Genomic DNA, 17,066 nt, shown 5'->3' with positions numbered 1-17,066 from the left:
TTCAAACTTTGATTCAATTTCTATAACTATAACAATCTTATTTCGAGTGGAAATCTTACTTGAACTTGTTTTCGTGTCATGATTCTGCTTCAAGAACTTTCAAGCCATCCAAGGATCCTTTGAAGCTAGATCTATTTTTCTCATTTCTAGTAGGTTTATCCACAAAACCTGAGGTAGTAATGATGTTCATAACATCATTCGATTCATATATATAAAACTACCTTATTCGAAGGTTTAAACTTGAAATCACTAGAACATAGTTTAGTTAATTCTAAACTTGTTCGCAAACAAAAGTTAATCCTTCTAACTTGACTTTTAAAATCAACTAGACACATATTGTATATCTATATGATATGCTAACTTAATGATTTAAAACCTGTAAACACGAAAAACACCGTAAAACCGGACATACGCCGTCGTAGTAACACCGCGGGCTGTTTTGGGTTTGATAATTAAAAACTATGATAAACTTTGATTTAAAAGTTGTTCTTCTGGGAAAATGATTTTTCTTATGAACATGAAGCTATATCCAAAAATCATGGTTAAACTCAAAGTGGAAGTATTTTTTCCAAAATGGTCATCTAGACGTCGTTCTTTCGACTGAAATGACTACCTTTACAAAAACGACTTGTAACTTATTTTTCCGATAATAAACCTATACTTTTTATGTTTAGATTCATAAAATAGAGTTCAATATGAAACCATAGCAATTTGATTCACTCAAATCGGATTTAAAACGAAGAAGTTATGGGTAAAACAAGATTGAATATTTTTTTATTGTTGTAGCTACGGGAAATATTGTAACAATTCTATACAAATCATATCCTAGCTAACTTATATTGTATTATACATGTATTCTAATGCAATCTTGGGATACCATATACACGTATGCAAATGTTTTGACATATCATATCGACCCATGTATATATATTATTTGGAACAACCATAGACACTCTATATGCAGTAATGTTGGAGTTAGCTATACAGGGTTGAGGTTGATTCCAAAAAAATATATACTTTGAGTTGTGATCTAGCCTGAGACGTGTATACACTGGGTCGTGGATTGATTCAAGATAATATATATCGATTTATTTCTGTACATCTAACTATGGACAACTAGTTGTAGGTTACTAACGAGGATAGCTGACTTAATAAACTTAAAACATTAAAACGTATTAAAAATGTTGTAATTATATTTTGAACATACTTTGATATATATGTACATATTTATTATAGGTTCGTGAATCGACCAGTGGCCAAGTCTTACTTCCCGGTGAAGTAAAAATCTGTGAAAGTGAGTTATAGTCCCACTTTTAAAAATCTAATATTTTGGGATGAGAATACATGCAGTTTTATAAATGTTTTACTAAATAGACACAAGTAAATGAAACTACATTATATGGGTGAATGATCGAAGCCGAATATGCCCCTTTTGCTTGGTAACCTAAGAATTAGTAAACCGGTCTACTAATTGACGTGAATCCTAAAGATAGATCTATTGGGCCTAACGAACCCCATCCAAAGTATCAGATGCTTTAGTACTTCGAATTTATTTTTATCATGTCCGAAGGATTTCCCGGAATGATAGGGGATATTCTTATATGCATCTTGTTAATATCGGTTACCAGGTGTTCACCATATGAATGATTTTTTTATCTCTATGTATGGGATGTATATTGAAATATGAAATCTTGTGGTCTATTATTATGATTTGATAATATATAGGTTAAACCTATCACTCACCAACATTTTTGTTGACGTTTTAAGCATGTTTATTCTCAGGTGATTATTAAGAGCTTCCGCTGTTGCATACTAAAATAAGGACAAGATTTGGAGTCCATGCTTGTATGATATTATGTAAAAACTGCATTCAAGAAACTTATTTTTGATGTAATATATTCTTATTGTAAACCATTATGTAATGGTCGTGTGTAAACGGTATATTTTAGATTATCATTATTTGATAATCTACGTAATGCTTTTTAAACCTTTATAGATAAAATAAAGGTTATGGTTGTTTTAAAAATGAATGCAGTCTTTGAAAAACGTCTCATATAGAGGTCAAAATCTCGCAACAAAATCAATTAATATGGAACGTTTATAATCAATATGAACGGGACATTTCATTGGGTTTTGGGTTGACTATACCCAAAACACTAAACACTAAACCCTAAACTCTAAACCTTCCGTGTTAAAAACTCAATCTAAATCCTAAATCTAAACCCTAAATCTAAACCCTAAACCCTAATATCTAAACTCTAATATCTAAAACCTCAAAATACGCTCGAAAAAAATGATAATTGTTACATATTAATTCTTCGAGCGTTTTCCCGCCAAAATAAAAATATTTATCACAAAGTGTCTTTATTAAATATTCATATCATCCAATCTATAATGTCCATGAACAAAGTTTTTTCAAAAAATGAAAAAAAAATTGCTTTCCCCCAGTTCCCCCCGATTGGTTACTCCCCCCTTGATCCTACCACTATATATATATATATATATATATATATATATATATATATATATATATATATATATATATATATATATATATATATATATATATATATATATATATATATATATATATCAATTTCATATTATATTCATTAAATAGTGAGTTTTTTTTAGAAAGCGAGGAAACCCCTATGATCAAGCACATTAACTCACCCATAAAAGGTAAAACTTCGGGTAGTCAAGTCCCCCGAGTACGAGACCTGATACCGGGTGAATTGGACATTATGCTCACCCTCTAGTCACACACTACAAGAAAACTGCTAATTTGGGACGACATATTTCTTTAATCGGGGACGACATGTCGTCTCCAATAACCTTTAGGGACGACATGTCGTCCCCAATGCGTCGTCTCCAATGATCCATCGCAAAAACGTTTTCGGGACGATCTCTTTTTTTTTGGACGACTGTGGGTCCCACTTTGACTTTTCTGTTGACATATGGAGAGTTATTTGCGGACGACTTTTGAGGACGACATGTCGTCTCTAAAAAATAATATTGAAATATTAACGTATTGCCAACGAATTAAATAATAATTAAATAAATTATTTGGGGACGATCTTTAAGGACGAAATGTCATACATAAAAAATATTAAACTAATTATAATTATTTATTTATTATAATTAAAATAATTTAAGAAATTCATTGAGGACGACCTTTGGGTACGACTTGTCGTCCCTGATGAGCTGTTGTACAATTTAGGCAGATTTAAATCTGCTTTTTCATCCCTTAAAACGGCACATTTCAACAAAACAAAAACCCGCTGTATAAAACATAATATATTTCACAAACACAACCATAACATTAATTAAAAACATGTCTCCAAGTTATACAAACCGAGTATCTAACGATTACATTCCGAAACAAAAAAAATTTTACACATTAAACATTAACCAAATCCGAGTAGCAAACAAACACAAACAACACACTTACCCTCCTCCTCCTTCTTCTTCTTCTTCTTGACTTCTTCTTCTTGGTTTTCTTTATCACCTTCGCTTTCAAACTCATCACCTTTGCCTTCAAGTTCACCCTCATCACCTTGGCCTTCACGTTCACCCTCATCATCATCTCGAGTTGAATTAGGAGTTAGGAAAAAAGATTGTCATTGGGGCGGGATAGCCATATCAGTATACGCAAAAGTATCATATATGGCGGCCTTTAGCAATAGTTGTTCAGAACCTGCTGGTGGGGGTCTTCTTGTTTGACCCGTTGATGATGAAGATGATGTACTAGCCGATCCGGGTAACGTTTTAACCACTCCGCGAGGGTGCCCACGTCGTTCGCCTAAAACTCGCCCAAAACTTGCTATAAGAAATGCAATTGTCAGGAGTAACATGTACCACTGTGAACCAAATGTCACTCGTGTGTCAATGACTGAAGCCTGTATTCACTGGTGCATGACTCACAATATTAGAGTAAATATAGCTCATTTAGTCGCTTCCCGAATGAATGAGCTTCATTATGCAGAAACAAGACCTCTTCCTTACGGAGCTTTTCTGAATCGTTTATTTACTAATATTGGTGTGGTTGAAGGTCTTGTGGGACGACATCCGATAACTACGTTACCTATCGACATGTCCTTCGTTGCTAAAACATCGGTAGCATCGAGCTCTGGTTCAGAAAATTCGTCCACTAGGTCGGATGCTCGTAGTCATGCTCGTCGTCGTTAGTAGTGTTTCATTAATAAGTTTTCCATCTAATTTAGATGCTTGTCGTTATTAGTGTGATTGTATTTCAGTAAGTTTGTATGATCTTCATTTAATTTTCCTCGTTGAAATGTGTGTTTCATTTAGTAACTTTGTATGATATTCAATTAATGTTCGTAGTTGAAATGTGTTTTAATTTCAGTAATTTTGTTAGAAATCGAAAACAATTTCAATTTTTCATTCATTTAATACAAAATACAACTTTAATCTTACATAACTATGAACAGAAAACAACTTAATCAAATCATATTGAATAACTTAACACCCAAAGTTTCTTTATTTTCGAAAAATAAACAAAGAGATATGTGACTAGAACGCCAATCTACGTTTTCTTTTATACCGTACCACTGATCGTCGGTACGGAGATATGTAGCGGACAAGTCCGGAACACAGTCATCTTCATAATATAATACGTCCGTGTGTTCGAACGGAACCTTTCTTTTCAAAAAGGCTAAAAGGTCCTGTAAACCAAAGTCGCGAATGTAAAATTTTTCAAATGAAACTTTCGAACCACGTGTATAATCGTAAACTTTCATATCATCACGGAATTCACTTCCGTAATACATGTCGAATGAAACAATAGTCGGCAAAAGGGTCAACATTTTAGGTGTGTTTGAGGTTAAAAATGTTAGTGATAATGGTGTGTTTGAGGTTAAAGAAATGGTAATAATGGTGTATAAATAGAATACAATCAGATGACTAGTTATCTCCGAAGATTTTTAGGGATGACATGTCGTCCCTAAAGTTTTACCGCCAATTCTTTTCACTTTTCAAGTCAGTTTATTTTGCAAGAAAAATAAAATAAAAATCAGCTATTGCTATTGGGACGACTTTTAAGGACGACGGGTCGTCTAGAATTTTTTGGCGCGATTTTTCCCCTTTTTGAGCCTTTTTTCACGAAAAAAAATAAAAAATGATATTTTCTATTGGAACGACATGTCATCTCTAATAGCTTGGTGCAATTTTTTTTTTTTACCTTTTTGGAGTCAATTTTTGTACACGAAAAATAAATAAAAATTGGCATTTTCTTTAGCGACGACATGTCGCTCCTAAATGTCGTCTTTAAAGAAATGGTCAAACTTTTCAGGAAGAGCTACCCAAGTTTTTGTCCTATAGTGTACTTTTGGGACGACATTATGTCGTTCCTAAAAATGTCGTCTCGAATTAGTTGTTTATTAAATAGTGAGTTTAAAGCTAGATTCTTTATCTTTTCATTTTTGGGGATATTTTTTTCGAACAGCCAACTTTATAAAAACCTCAACCTAGTAAGAAACTAGAGAGGCTAAAACCAAACAATTACAAAGGATTACAGAACCAATCGGTCCTAGAAATATTATATTTGCTTCTATATCTAACCCAAAAAAAGGAAAAATTACATATAGAATCAAAAAGTTCACTAATCTTCATTTGAGGACCAAAAATCTTAGCATTTCTAAATCTCCACATGATCCACAGGTATGCTGCAACAATACTATACGCGTGCTCTTTCCTTTTTGTTGTCGTAGCCCAATTATCTAGCCAAGCAATCCATAGTAGCCAATTATCAAAACCCGGTAAACTAACATTAGTCCAAAGTTGAATCCTTGACCAAACCTGTTTAGCAATAGGACAACCAAACAAAGCATGATCTAAAGATTCAATACCATAATTACAAGACGGACAACTAATTTGTTGTATTTCCAATCCTCTTTTAGACAAGTTGAGACGGGTCGGTAACTTGTCTAAATCCACTCTCCACAAGAATATGTTCACTTTTCGAGGGATGGTGTTTAACCATCTTGTAGGCGATTCTGAAATAGGTAACAATGTTGCATCGATCAATCTTCGTCCTTCATTAACCGTGTACACTCCATCCATAGCTAACGAAAAAGACCAAGAGTCATTCTGATCGTTTAGCACCAAAAGCGAAGTGTTTGAGATCAGGTCTTCAAACTCAGTAAGATGACGTGAAGATTGTAATGGACGAGACCAATTCCAATGCCACACACCATCTATTAATCTGTCAGCAATTAAACAATCATTATTAATATCGAGACGGAATATTCGTTCAAACCTTGATGCTAACGTAGATTCACCAACCCACACTTCCTTCCACAATCTAGTACTCAACCCGTTACCGATTACTTTTTTGAAGGCGGAATGTGGAATAATATTAGTATCATTTAGAATGTTGCAAACATCAACTATATTACCCCACACGCTTGTTTTATGTAATCGATATCTCCCACCTGTACCATCTCTACCATAAATGTTTTTTATAATTCGAACCCATAATGCTTCCGGTTTAGACAAGAATCGCCACTTCCATTTCATTAAAAGAGCCATGTTAAAGGCTTTTAGGCTCCCAATATTTAAGCCTCCTTTTTCACGCGAAGCTAAAATTTGTTCCCACCTTACCCATGCCATTTTCGAGCTCTCTGAACTACCACCCCAAAAAAATCTCAATCTGAAACTCTCCAAGTTATTTACGATACCTGATGGACATTTAAATAATGATAGATAATAAATACCTAAGCTCCCTAAAACCGCTTTAATTAAAGTTAATCTACCGCCAATAGATAACATATTCGCCTTCCATGTAGACAACTTACTATTAAAACGTTCCACCAATTCTTTCCAATTAATGAGAGCTTTCATATAGTTGGCAAACCATTTGAAAAACTGAAAAATGAACGTCTTTAAAGAAATGGTCAAACTTTTCAGAAAAAGCTGCCCAAGTTTTTGTCCTATAGTGTACTTTTGGGGACGACATTATGTCGTTCCTAAAAATGTCGTCTCGAATTAGCTGTTTATTAGGAGTGAGTTTAAAGCTAGATACATTCTTTATCTTTTCATTTTTTGGGGATATAGTTGGCAAACCACTTGAAAACTGAAAAATGAAGTTAGTAGAAACCAACCATAAATTATAAATATTATTATTATTTTTAGAATCTACATATATCCACAGTATTTAGACATGAATATTTGAAACAATAGAATTGAAAAGGACCAGCTACCTATTTCTTAAACTGCTGCCAAGATGTGTTTTCCTTTCACCTACTTTAAATGGAGTGTTATATATATAACCCCCCCAATCTCTCTTCCCACTCAAAATCATCTCACTTTTCGTATAAAAAGGTTGATCAATTGCTAATTAATTAAGCTAAGCTATGGCTGCAACTTATTTTAATGGATTCACGATTGGTGTAATGATGATTGTCATCTTCTTGTCTTCATTCATCTCTGCAGATCCCGACTTGCTTCAAGATGTTTGTGTTGCTGATCTTTCATCAGGTTCAATTCTTACTTCATTCATGTTTATGTGTCTAATCCCATTTTTAATTCATGAATCGATAATATTTTTGTCTTCATTTTAGTCATGTTTATTTTAGCAGACTGTTGACCAAAGTCACATGCTTAGTAAATTTTCCATTTCTATTTTGGGGTTGTACACAAACGGGTTGGCTTATTTATCGTTGAGCATTTTCGAGTTTATCGGATTGCTGGTTCCTTTTAAAACATTAAATGGAAAATTCATAATTTAGTTTGTCTTTATAATCCCCTCCGTCACGTTAAAAATGTCGACTATTGACATTTAAATTCTTTAACTTTGACTATTATTTTTTGTTTTTGTTACATAGTACTTGATAAAAGTTATCAAAATAAATGCAAATTTAAATTCAATTCACTCATATAACTTTTCGTCAAATATCATATAACATGAATATATATATATATATATATATATATATATATATATATATATAGGGGCAGGATCAATGGGGAAGTAACCAATCGGGGGGAAGCGGGGGAAAGCAATTTTTTTTTTTCGTTTTTTTTGAATTTTTTTTTTCCGGCATCAAGATCACACGAAAATATGAACATTTAGAAGAGACACTTCGTGATGAATGTTATTATTTAGGCGGAAAAACGATCGACAAAAATAACATTCAAGATAATATTGTTCGTGAAGAATATGAATGTTTTTTTTTTCATGTTTTGTGAAGTAAAATTTAGCCCGATTTAGAGTTTAGGGTTTAGGGTTTGGTGTTTTGGGTTTATTCCATAAACCCAAAACACCAAACCCTAAACCCTAAACCCTAAACCCTAAACTCTAAACCGTTCGTGTTAAAAACTCAATCTAAATCCTAAATCTAAACCCTAAATCTAAACCCTAAACCCTAAATTTCTAAACCCTAATATCTGAACCCTATAAACTATCTAAACCATAATATCTAAACCCCAATAGCTAAAACCTCAAAATACGCTCGAAAAACACGATAATTGTTATATATTACTTCTTCGAGCGTTTTCCCGCCAAAATAAAAACATTTATCACAAAGTGTCTCTACTAAATGTTCATATTTTCATCTCATCTATAATGTTCGTGAACAAAGTTTTTTCAAAAAACGAAAAAAAAAAGTTTTTGCTTCCCCCCGCTTCCCCCCGAATGGTTACTTCCCTCTTGATCCTACCACTATATATATATATATATATATATATATATATATATATATATATATATATATATATATATATATATATATATATATATATATATATATATATATATATATATCAATGGGGAAGTAACCAATCGGGGGGAAGCAAATTTTTTTTTTTCGTTTTTTTGGAATTTTTTTTTTCCGGCATCAAGATCACATGAAAATATGAACATTTAGAAGAGACACTTCGTGATGAATGTTATTATTTAGGCGGGAAAACGATCGACAAAAATAACATTCAAGATAATATTGTTCGTGAAGAATATGAACGTTTTTTTTTTCTTCATGTTTTGTGAAGTAAAATTTAGTCCGATTTAGAGTTTAGGGTTTAGGATTTAGGGTTTAGTGTTTTGGGTTTATTCCATAAACCCAAAATCCCAAACCCTAAACCCTAAACTCTAAACCGTTCGTTTTAAAAACTCAATCTAAATCTTAAATCTAAACCCTAAATCTAAACCCTAAACCCTAAATTTCTAAACCATAATATCTAAACCCTATAAACCCTAATATCTAAACCCCAATAGCTAAAACCTCAACATACCCTCGAAAAACACGATAATTGTTATATATTACTTCTTCGAGCGTTTTTTCGTCAAAATAAAAACATTTATCACAAAGTGTCTCTACTAAATGTTCATATTTTCATCCCATCTATAATGTTCGTGAACAAATTTTTTTTAAAAAACGAAAAAAAAAAGTTTTGTTTCCCCCCGCTTCACTCCGATTGGTTACTTCCCTCTTGATCATATATATATATATATATATATATATATATATATATATATATATATATATATATATATATATATATTTAAAATAAAAGCTAAATAAAAGATTGGCAAAGTCAAAGTAACACTTCTAATAGGATGGGGAGAGTAATACCTGCTGTCCAAGAATTTTTGTAATACTACTCCTAATCGTGAATGTAACGTCAAAGATAAGCGATATATTTTTTTGATGATGTGGCAAGATCAATAAATGAAGTTTTTAAAGGGAATTGTCAAATTTGAGTGTTAAATTTGCGATGATTGATGTGAATATTATTGATAGTTGGGTATAAGATATATTAATTAATAATATATAAAAATGTGGCGAAATCTGATTGGCTGAAAAAAAATTTGGACACACCTTTTTGTTCCGTCAAATTTCCAACTAACGCTCGGGGCGTCAAATTTTGACGCTGCGTTATGGGCGTCAAGGGCGTCAAACAAGTTGTCAACTAGGATGACGGAGGAAAAGTGACAATGCGTTGGGAATAGCCTAATAACAATGCTAAGGGTTGTCATTAAGAATTAAAACAATGCAAAAAGTGTAGTATATGGTAGGGGTGAGCAAAAACTCGCATTAACCAAACCAAATAGTAAAATCAAGGGTTTGGTTAAAACTTTTGAAATAACCGCATTTTGTGAGTTGGTTATTGAAATAACAGGTACCCACACCGAATTAACTGCACCTGTGCCATTTAGTATTTTATATATGATAATTTTTATGGTAGATGGTCAACCTGTTAAAACATTAAACCTTATAAATCAATGTGTAACATTATTTTGACTTTTAAGTTAGGAGAAGATAAGTATATATATAAATTAAAAGGGAAATACACCAATGAAAGACAATTTAGTTTGTGACTCTCAGATGGAGGGGAAATAAAGTTTGAAGAAAAGTTTATATTTTAAGAACTTAATGTGTCTAATAATTTTATGGCCTTTTGCATCAATTTGGAGTGTAAAAATGACATTGCATCTATTTTTATTTTCGATTAGAAATTGAGACAATGACCTAGTCTCATATTAAAATGTTATTTTATGTAATATAGAAACAAACTTATAAAATTAATTATTTTTTGTAAATGGTTAACCAAATTAACCATTTTACAATTAATCATTAATCAGTTTAACTAAATTAATCAAACCGCTTTTAACCGAATCCAATGGTTAAAAAAAGTAGTTAACCACAATAATGGTTATTGGTGTAATTAACGATTGACTTTTATTAATGTACAAGTATATATAGCATGCTCAAATCTCTTAATAACAACTCTAAGTGTTTTGATATTAAAAAATTTCGTTAATTGAAACATCACATATATATATTTTTTTAAAAATATTATATAAGAGTAAATGAATAGATATGGACAGATTCCCAAATAGTATGGGCCCACTAAACTAAAATGTACTATCTTTTTTTGTTTGTAAAAAGACTGAATGCAATTTTCTAGAAAAATGACGAAAAAAAATACCAATGGTGTTTATATCTTTAAAAAATGACGTTATAAAAGAAGTAACTTTTGGTACTATTTATTACTCCGTATGATTTATTTTTATAAAAAAACAGGAGTAAAAGTGAATGGATTCGCTTGTAAAAGCAACGTATCAGCAAAAGATTTCTTTTTCGCGGGGTTAGCCAAGCCTGCTAACACCAACAACACATTCGGTGCAACCGTGACACCAGCCTCAGTCACCCAAATCAACGGTCTAAACACGTTGGGTGTCTCCATGGCTCGCATTGACTACGCACCTGGTGGTTCCAACCCACCACACACTCACCCACGAGCCACCGAGATTGTGTTTGTGCTCGAAGGACAATTAGATGTTGGATTCATAACCACCGAAAACAAACTTTTTTCCAAGACTATCAAAAAAGGCGAAATCTTTACGTTCCCCAGAGGCTTAATTCATTTCCAGATAAACAAAGGGAATGTTCCTGCTGCTGTGATTGCCGGATTTAACAGCCAGTTGCCGGGGACTCAACGTGTGGCTAACGCTTTGTTTGCATCGTCTCCAACTGTTGAAGATGTTGTGTTGACTAAAGCATTTCAAGTTGGAACAAAACAGGTGGAGAAAATTAAATCAAGACTGGCCCCTAAGTGATTAGTAAAATCACAAATCATGTAGTCCTTTTATGGGTGTACAAGTTTTTATTTGTGGTGTTGTTTTTTGTAATAAAGGTTTGTTGAACAAACATGTTATGGGTCCATGTATCTTTATAAGTCTCCCGATTTTCTGATTGGTTATCAATAAATTTAAAAAATTTCATAATTTTACATTAACAAAATTTCAACATGAACATAATCACACCTGGTACACCTTCCGCAAGCATGTGACAAATCGAACATAAAATGTTTGGAGACGATCATGACTTGTTAATTACATGATGAAGAAGAAGATGAATAAAAAGTGAAATTTTTATTAGTACACTTAAGTGCACCAAAGTTCCTACTGCTTGTCATCCTATACACAAAAAATGCATACTAGTTCTTTACGTTGGAATGAGTTTCAAAAACCCGACCCATTTCCCCCTTCTTCATCTTCTTACCAGTATCTGCACGTTCCCTTGGTTTCTCAGGTTCCTTATTCGGGTTGTAACATCTTGAATTCGGGCTTGGGTTAAATTTACCGTTTTGCCCGTTAAGAGTTTAAAGTGTATTTTAATGAAATATATTTATTTATTAAATATTTATGTAATTTTATTAGTTAGTTGGGTTTTTTTTATGACCAGGGTCCCGAAACAGGGTTTATTATTTATTTCGGACATTGTTTGGTTTACCGAATTAAATACGAAAAATATCTTTTAACAGATAAATACCCGTGTATTATCGGGAGCGGTCATTTTGTGACTTAAAAAGAAAAGCCACCCATGTTTCATTTACTGTATTCGGTCTTCCCCTCCCTTTGGTTCCAATCGATAAAACACACATACATACATGAAACCCTAACTTTCTAAAGTGATGAAGATGATGAAGTAAAATTGCAAGCTTAAAGTGGTGATTCATCTTCCCTCTTCCTCTCGTTTCTGTCACGAACCCATCACCATCACCATGAAACCCTAGTTTTTTAATTATGAAGATGGCGATGAAAATTGAAAGTTCCATTCTAGGTTTCTTGCATCTCCAACCTCTAGCAACAAGGTTTGTCTTTAAATAGTGTATTTATCCTTGTTATGTTAGGATTTTGATAGAATTATAAAAGATGCAAAATTGTGCTTGAATCTTTAATTTTGATAATGAAATTACTTGAATATGTTTGATTGGTGTTAGATTAATTGTTGTGGGTTTTTACTTGGCTCGATTTGGGTCCAAATTGCAAGAAATAATGAAAAAAAATGGAAATGAACTGTGGGTGAGCAGCCCACGGCTGCTGCAACTGTTTTTCCTGCTGCCGCTGCTATTTCTGGGCGGCTGACTGCTGCTGCCGGCTGCAGCTGGCGGCCAGCGGTGGTAGTTGGCGGCCGGTGGTGGTGGTTTGCATTTTTGGTGCACTAGGTGGTTTGGTTTGCCCGTTTAGACCCCGAACCGTTCGTGTTTACTTAGGGGTATTTTGGTTTTGCTCATTTTAGCCTTGACCCATTTTGTGAGTTTTAGTTTGGGTCGTAATTGTGTAAGTGTGCTAATTGTGTAAATTGTAATTTGGTGATGAAACTCGATTGGTGTATGATATTAACCTTGTCTTATGCTTGCTTTATGCTTGCTAATTGTTATATTCTTGTATGTGCTTGTTGTGAATTTGTTAATTGGTTAAAAAAAACTGCTCAAGACATGAAATTGGGGGTTAAAAACCCATGTTTCTGCTGATACTGTGCAGCCTTTTGCTGCTGCAGTTCGCTACTGTTTCTGCTGCAATTTCGCAGCTGTAGCTGCTGTTTTTGCAGCCATGTTGCTGCTATTTGCTGCTGTTTTTGCAGCCCTGTTGTGCCACTATTTTGTGGTTCATGTGTTGGTTTAGTCGGCCCTTTAACCCTTGACCCGTTTGCATAAATTGTGACTTTTAATTAGTACTAAGTTGATATTGTGTAAGATTAAATATAATTGTATGCATACATGAGATTGTATGATTATATAATTATATAAGTGTATATGTATGTATATATAAGTGTGTATATATACGAATATATATAAGTGTATATATATGCATATACAAGTAATAAGTGTGTGTATATATGTATGTATGTATATGTATATATGTATATATATATATATATATATATATATATATATATATATGTGTGTGTGTGTGTGTGTGTGTGTGTGTGTAATATATATATGTGTGCGCAGATGCGTGTATATATATATATATATATATATATATATATATATACCTCGTATGGTGTTGTGTATGAGACAGCATGTATCGTTTGTATTGTGTTAAGTGATTTTGATATTATAGTAAAGTTAGTAAATGAAATACGATTTACTAACTTGTGCGTATTGTTTTTAGGTGACAAAGTGGAAGTGAAGACTCAGTAACATTAGATCACTGAGTTGTGCTGGTATCGGTGAGTGGGATTATCTTTATGGATGTGATTATACAGTGACAAGTATAGTGATCCGTGCCATGCTTAATTAGACTGTGTAATGAGTCTGTGACCAGTACAATGACTATATGTGATTATGTGCGCACCCAGTGCTAACGTCGAGGTGTTTTGTGCGACGTAAGAGGTCGATTGTGTTTACCTCATTTGGGGTAATAGAATTGGGTCCAAGCGTTACTGATTAATGGTATAGTATGAATGACGAGTGCGTCACGTCTGGAAGACTATACCAGTGATTCAATAGTGTGGGCTATCGGTATATTCTAGCTTGATCAACAATGGGTTGCCGGTCCTATTGTTTATGGCTTTAAGTGATTAGAGACCAGTGCCTTTAAGCTGTGCTTGATGCTTGTAGTGATGTCCACCTAGATATTGCCATTCACTTAGCGTTATGCTAATTCCCCCACAGTGTTTTGCCCTGCAGGTGTGTATTAGCAGCTTTTGGTAGGTTTTGCGGGGCAGTTGAAGATGTTTCACACAGTGCACAACTCTGATGTCTTGTAAAAACAATATACTTAAATGGCTTGTAGTAATAACGTAACACCAGTGATTTTGTGTAATATGATTTCATATGTGATTAATATAAATATGATTTCATATGTGATTAATATATGTATATAACTTCTGCTGTGTATTTAAAAAAAAATTCTAGGGTGTTAAATCATATCTTCCTGATTCTTCAATAATAGTTGCGAGCGCGCTTTCAAGTATCTCATCTATATCCTTTTTTGATTATGTACGCAATTGCGTTGTGGGTCTAGTACATGGAATCCACCACCACAATATTATACCTCCTACCTTCGTGCTGCTTGGTTAGCACTGTTTCAAATATGTGATTAACATTCCAAAAATAGGTGGAAAGATTTATATTTATAGGTGGAGAGATTAGAATAACATTCGACTGGTACTAGATATAGTACCGACTTTGTTTGATTCAATGGAAAGACTTTGTCCAGTAAATGATTTTAAATATCTATTAACAAGTAGTTAGTTAAAAAATAATACCAACTTAGATTGACTTCACCATTTCAAGAGAAAAAAAAAAGGCTGTATGAGCTTTAAGTACTTCCATGATAAAATCTAGACATGGTAAAATTGGTGGAACAAGACGGGTTGGATAATGGCCATGGATCAAAATGGGTTATAAGTTATTGGTATGGCCAGGATTGATACTTGTTGGGTACGATTGACATCAAACACATTTTGTCTCCAGGTATAATAATGCAGTCTTCATGGGACTTGATGTCTAAAATACACTTTGGTTTACTTCTGACCCGTTTACAGTTATACTAATATCTGCAACTTGACATTTTGATTGTATAAAACTGCACAAACTCAAACAAATATAACTTATCATCCAACTGCAACTAGAAACTTTGTAACACGTACCCCAATTTCTTTAAGGTATTATTTTATTTAATCGTTAATGTTAATTATGAGATGGAGGTTAACTAAGGACTTGGGTTATAATAAAAAGGACCTTTGGTTCAAGAAATTTGATGGGCAGGGGTAGGAAACGTAAAATTGACTATAATTTAAAAGGGGAAAATCAGCCATTTTACAGTGCAGAAAAATTTAAAAGGACCTTTGGAACTTGGAAGTTTCTTAAAGCATACACAAAATTTATCAAACCTCTTAATGAACTCAAAAAAAAAAAAAAAAAAAAAAAAAAAAAAAAAAAATTAGGTTGTTATTATAATATTATAAGCTTTTATCATCAACATATTTGAATTTTGAAAAAATAATTATGTTAAGAAGTAATCTATCTTTATAAACCGTTACTCAACCTTGTGTGTATAATCCGGGTATTTATTCATAGACTATCTATGTTTATAAATACCCAGTTTGACTCGCACCGCTTTTGCCATGTTATGTAGTTTTTCACAGCTGCCCATTTTGCCTTCGTTACTAAAGACCCATTTATGTGTAGACTTTGGCTATATTAGTCATTTTACCTTTTTTTTTTATTTTTCTAAATCGTAGAATTTTAGTTATTAGATAACTTTAGTTATGTGTAGTATTTTTAGAAAGAAAAGCTCTTTGACTCTGTCTGGGCATGTAATTAAATGCCTATTTTGCTTTTCTATTTGGCTCTTTTCATTTTTACCTTTAAGCTGATTAATGTTGTATATATATTAAAATTATTCATTACTAAAATTCAACGTTGTTCAATGCCCGACTAGCAACTTTTACAACCTTTGAATCTAACTACACTAATCTAATACTGACATTTGCTGGTTCTATTTGCCAAGGAAAACGTGCTAGAGTTAATGGCCATATGTTTATTGTTTGTAACCCTCACTATGAAGTCACAGTCACACAGCTTGCTGAAATGATGAACAAGGTATCACTATTCGTTTCATTTGGTTTAAAAACCCGCTCACACTTCTAAGAACACAACTTTTAATGATATAATGCACTTGGAATTTATAGTTATGCAGCTTATTGATCAGTTGGAATGTATATAACATGGAGGTATGTAAGTACTACACTATTTACAGCTAATTTATAATTGTTAAATGTTACAATATGGATCTTTTATTTATGATATCTCATGTATGTACACTTTTGGATATAATGATGCACCAACAACCATCTGTTTCTAAAAGGTTTTTATATTAATTATTTAATTATATTGGATTTTTTTTTTTTATGTATTTATGTATATTTTCTACTCATCTTCGTCATATTATCTTATATCTTATGTTAAGTTTGGATGGATGCCAATTAGTTTCCAAAACATGCAATCTAAAGATCTTATTTAGAAGTCACTCTTCTACATCTTTTTTTTTTTTTATGTTTCATCTCCAATTTCATCACCCGATTTCCTAGATTAAGAGATTTGAGGATTTTACAAAACCCTAGAACTTGAGGTATGAACTTTGTACTTTTTATTCCGAATTTGTATGTTAATATGGTTGAGTTAGTGTTTAAATGAAGTTTTTAGCTTCATTCAAAGTCAAATTGTAAAAGTTAGGGTTTATGGGTGATGGGTTGAGATGATGATAAATTTGTAAAAATGGGAAGTAATAGATAAGATGGTGATCAATG

General features: G+C 32.8%; 1 protein-coding gene and 1 long non-coding RNA gene across 2 annotated transcripts; both read left to right on the top strand.

The window, feature by feature from the left end:
• Positions 1–7,321: 7,321 nt before the first annotated feature.
• On the top strand, positions 7,322–11,748 carry LOC139885645 (germin-like protein 5-1). Its single transcript, XM_071869392.1, has 2 exons — positions 7,322–7,497; positions 11,043–11,748. Exons 1-2 carry the CDS (start codon positions 7,374–7,376, stop codon positions 11,576–11,578), a joined length of 660 nt encoding a protein of 219 aa, XP_071725493.1. The 5' UTR covers positions 7,322–7,373; the 3' UTR covers positions 11,579–11,748.
• A 604-nt stretch (positions 11,749–12,352) lies between these two features.
• LOC139885644 (uncharacterized) lies at positions 12,353–14,655 on the top strand. Its single transcript, XR_011772028.1, has 3 exons — positions 12,353–12,615; positions 13,922–13,979; positions 14,425–14,655. It is a non-coding gene; the product is annotated as an uncharacterized lncRNA (long non-coding RNA).
• The last annotated feature ends 2,411 nt before the right edge of the window (positions 14,656–17,066 follow it).

The sequence above is a fragment of the Rutidosis leptorrhynchoides genome, chromosome 1, assembly GCF_046630445.1.
Source record: "Rutidosis leptorrhynchoides isolate AG116_Rl617_1_P2 chromosome 1, CSIRO_AGI_Rlap_v1, whole genome shotgun sequence".
In the NCBI taxonomy this organism is placed as follows: Eukaryota; Viridiplantae; Streptophyta; class Magnoliopsida; order Asterales; family Asteraceae; genus Rutidosis; species Rutidosis leptorrhynchoides.
Note: the sequence above shows the minus strand (reverse complement) of the source record. Positions and strands in the feature narration are given on the sequence as shown.

Bases quoted from the DNA above. Each gene is read 5' to 3' on its own strand.
- LOC139885645 (XM_071869392.1), top strand. From the start codon at position 7,374: ATGGCTGCAACTTATTTTAATGGATTCACGATTGGTGTAATGATGATT. The intron at 7,498-11,042 runs GTTCAATTCTTA...ATAAAAAAACAG, and splicing joins TGTTGCTGATCTTTCATCAG to GAGTAAAAGTGAATGGATTC.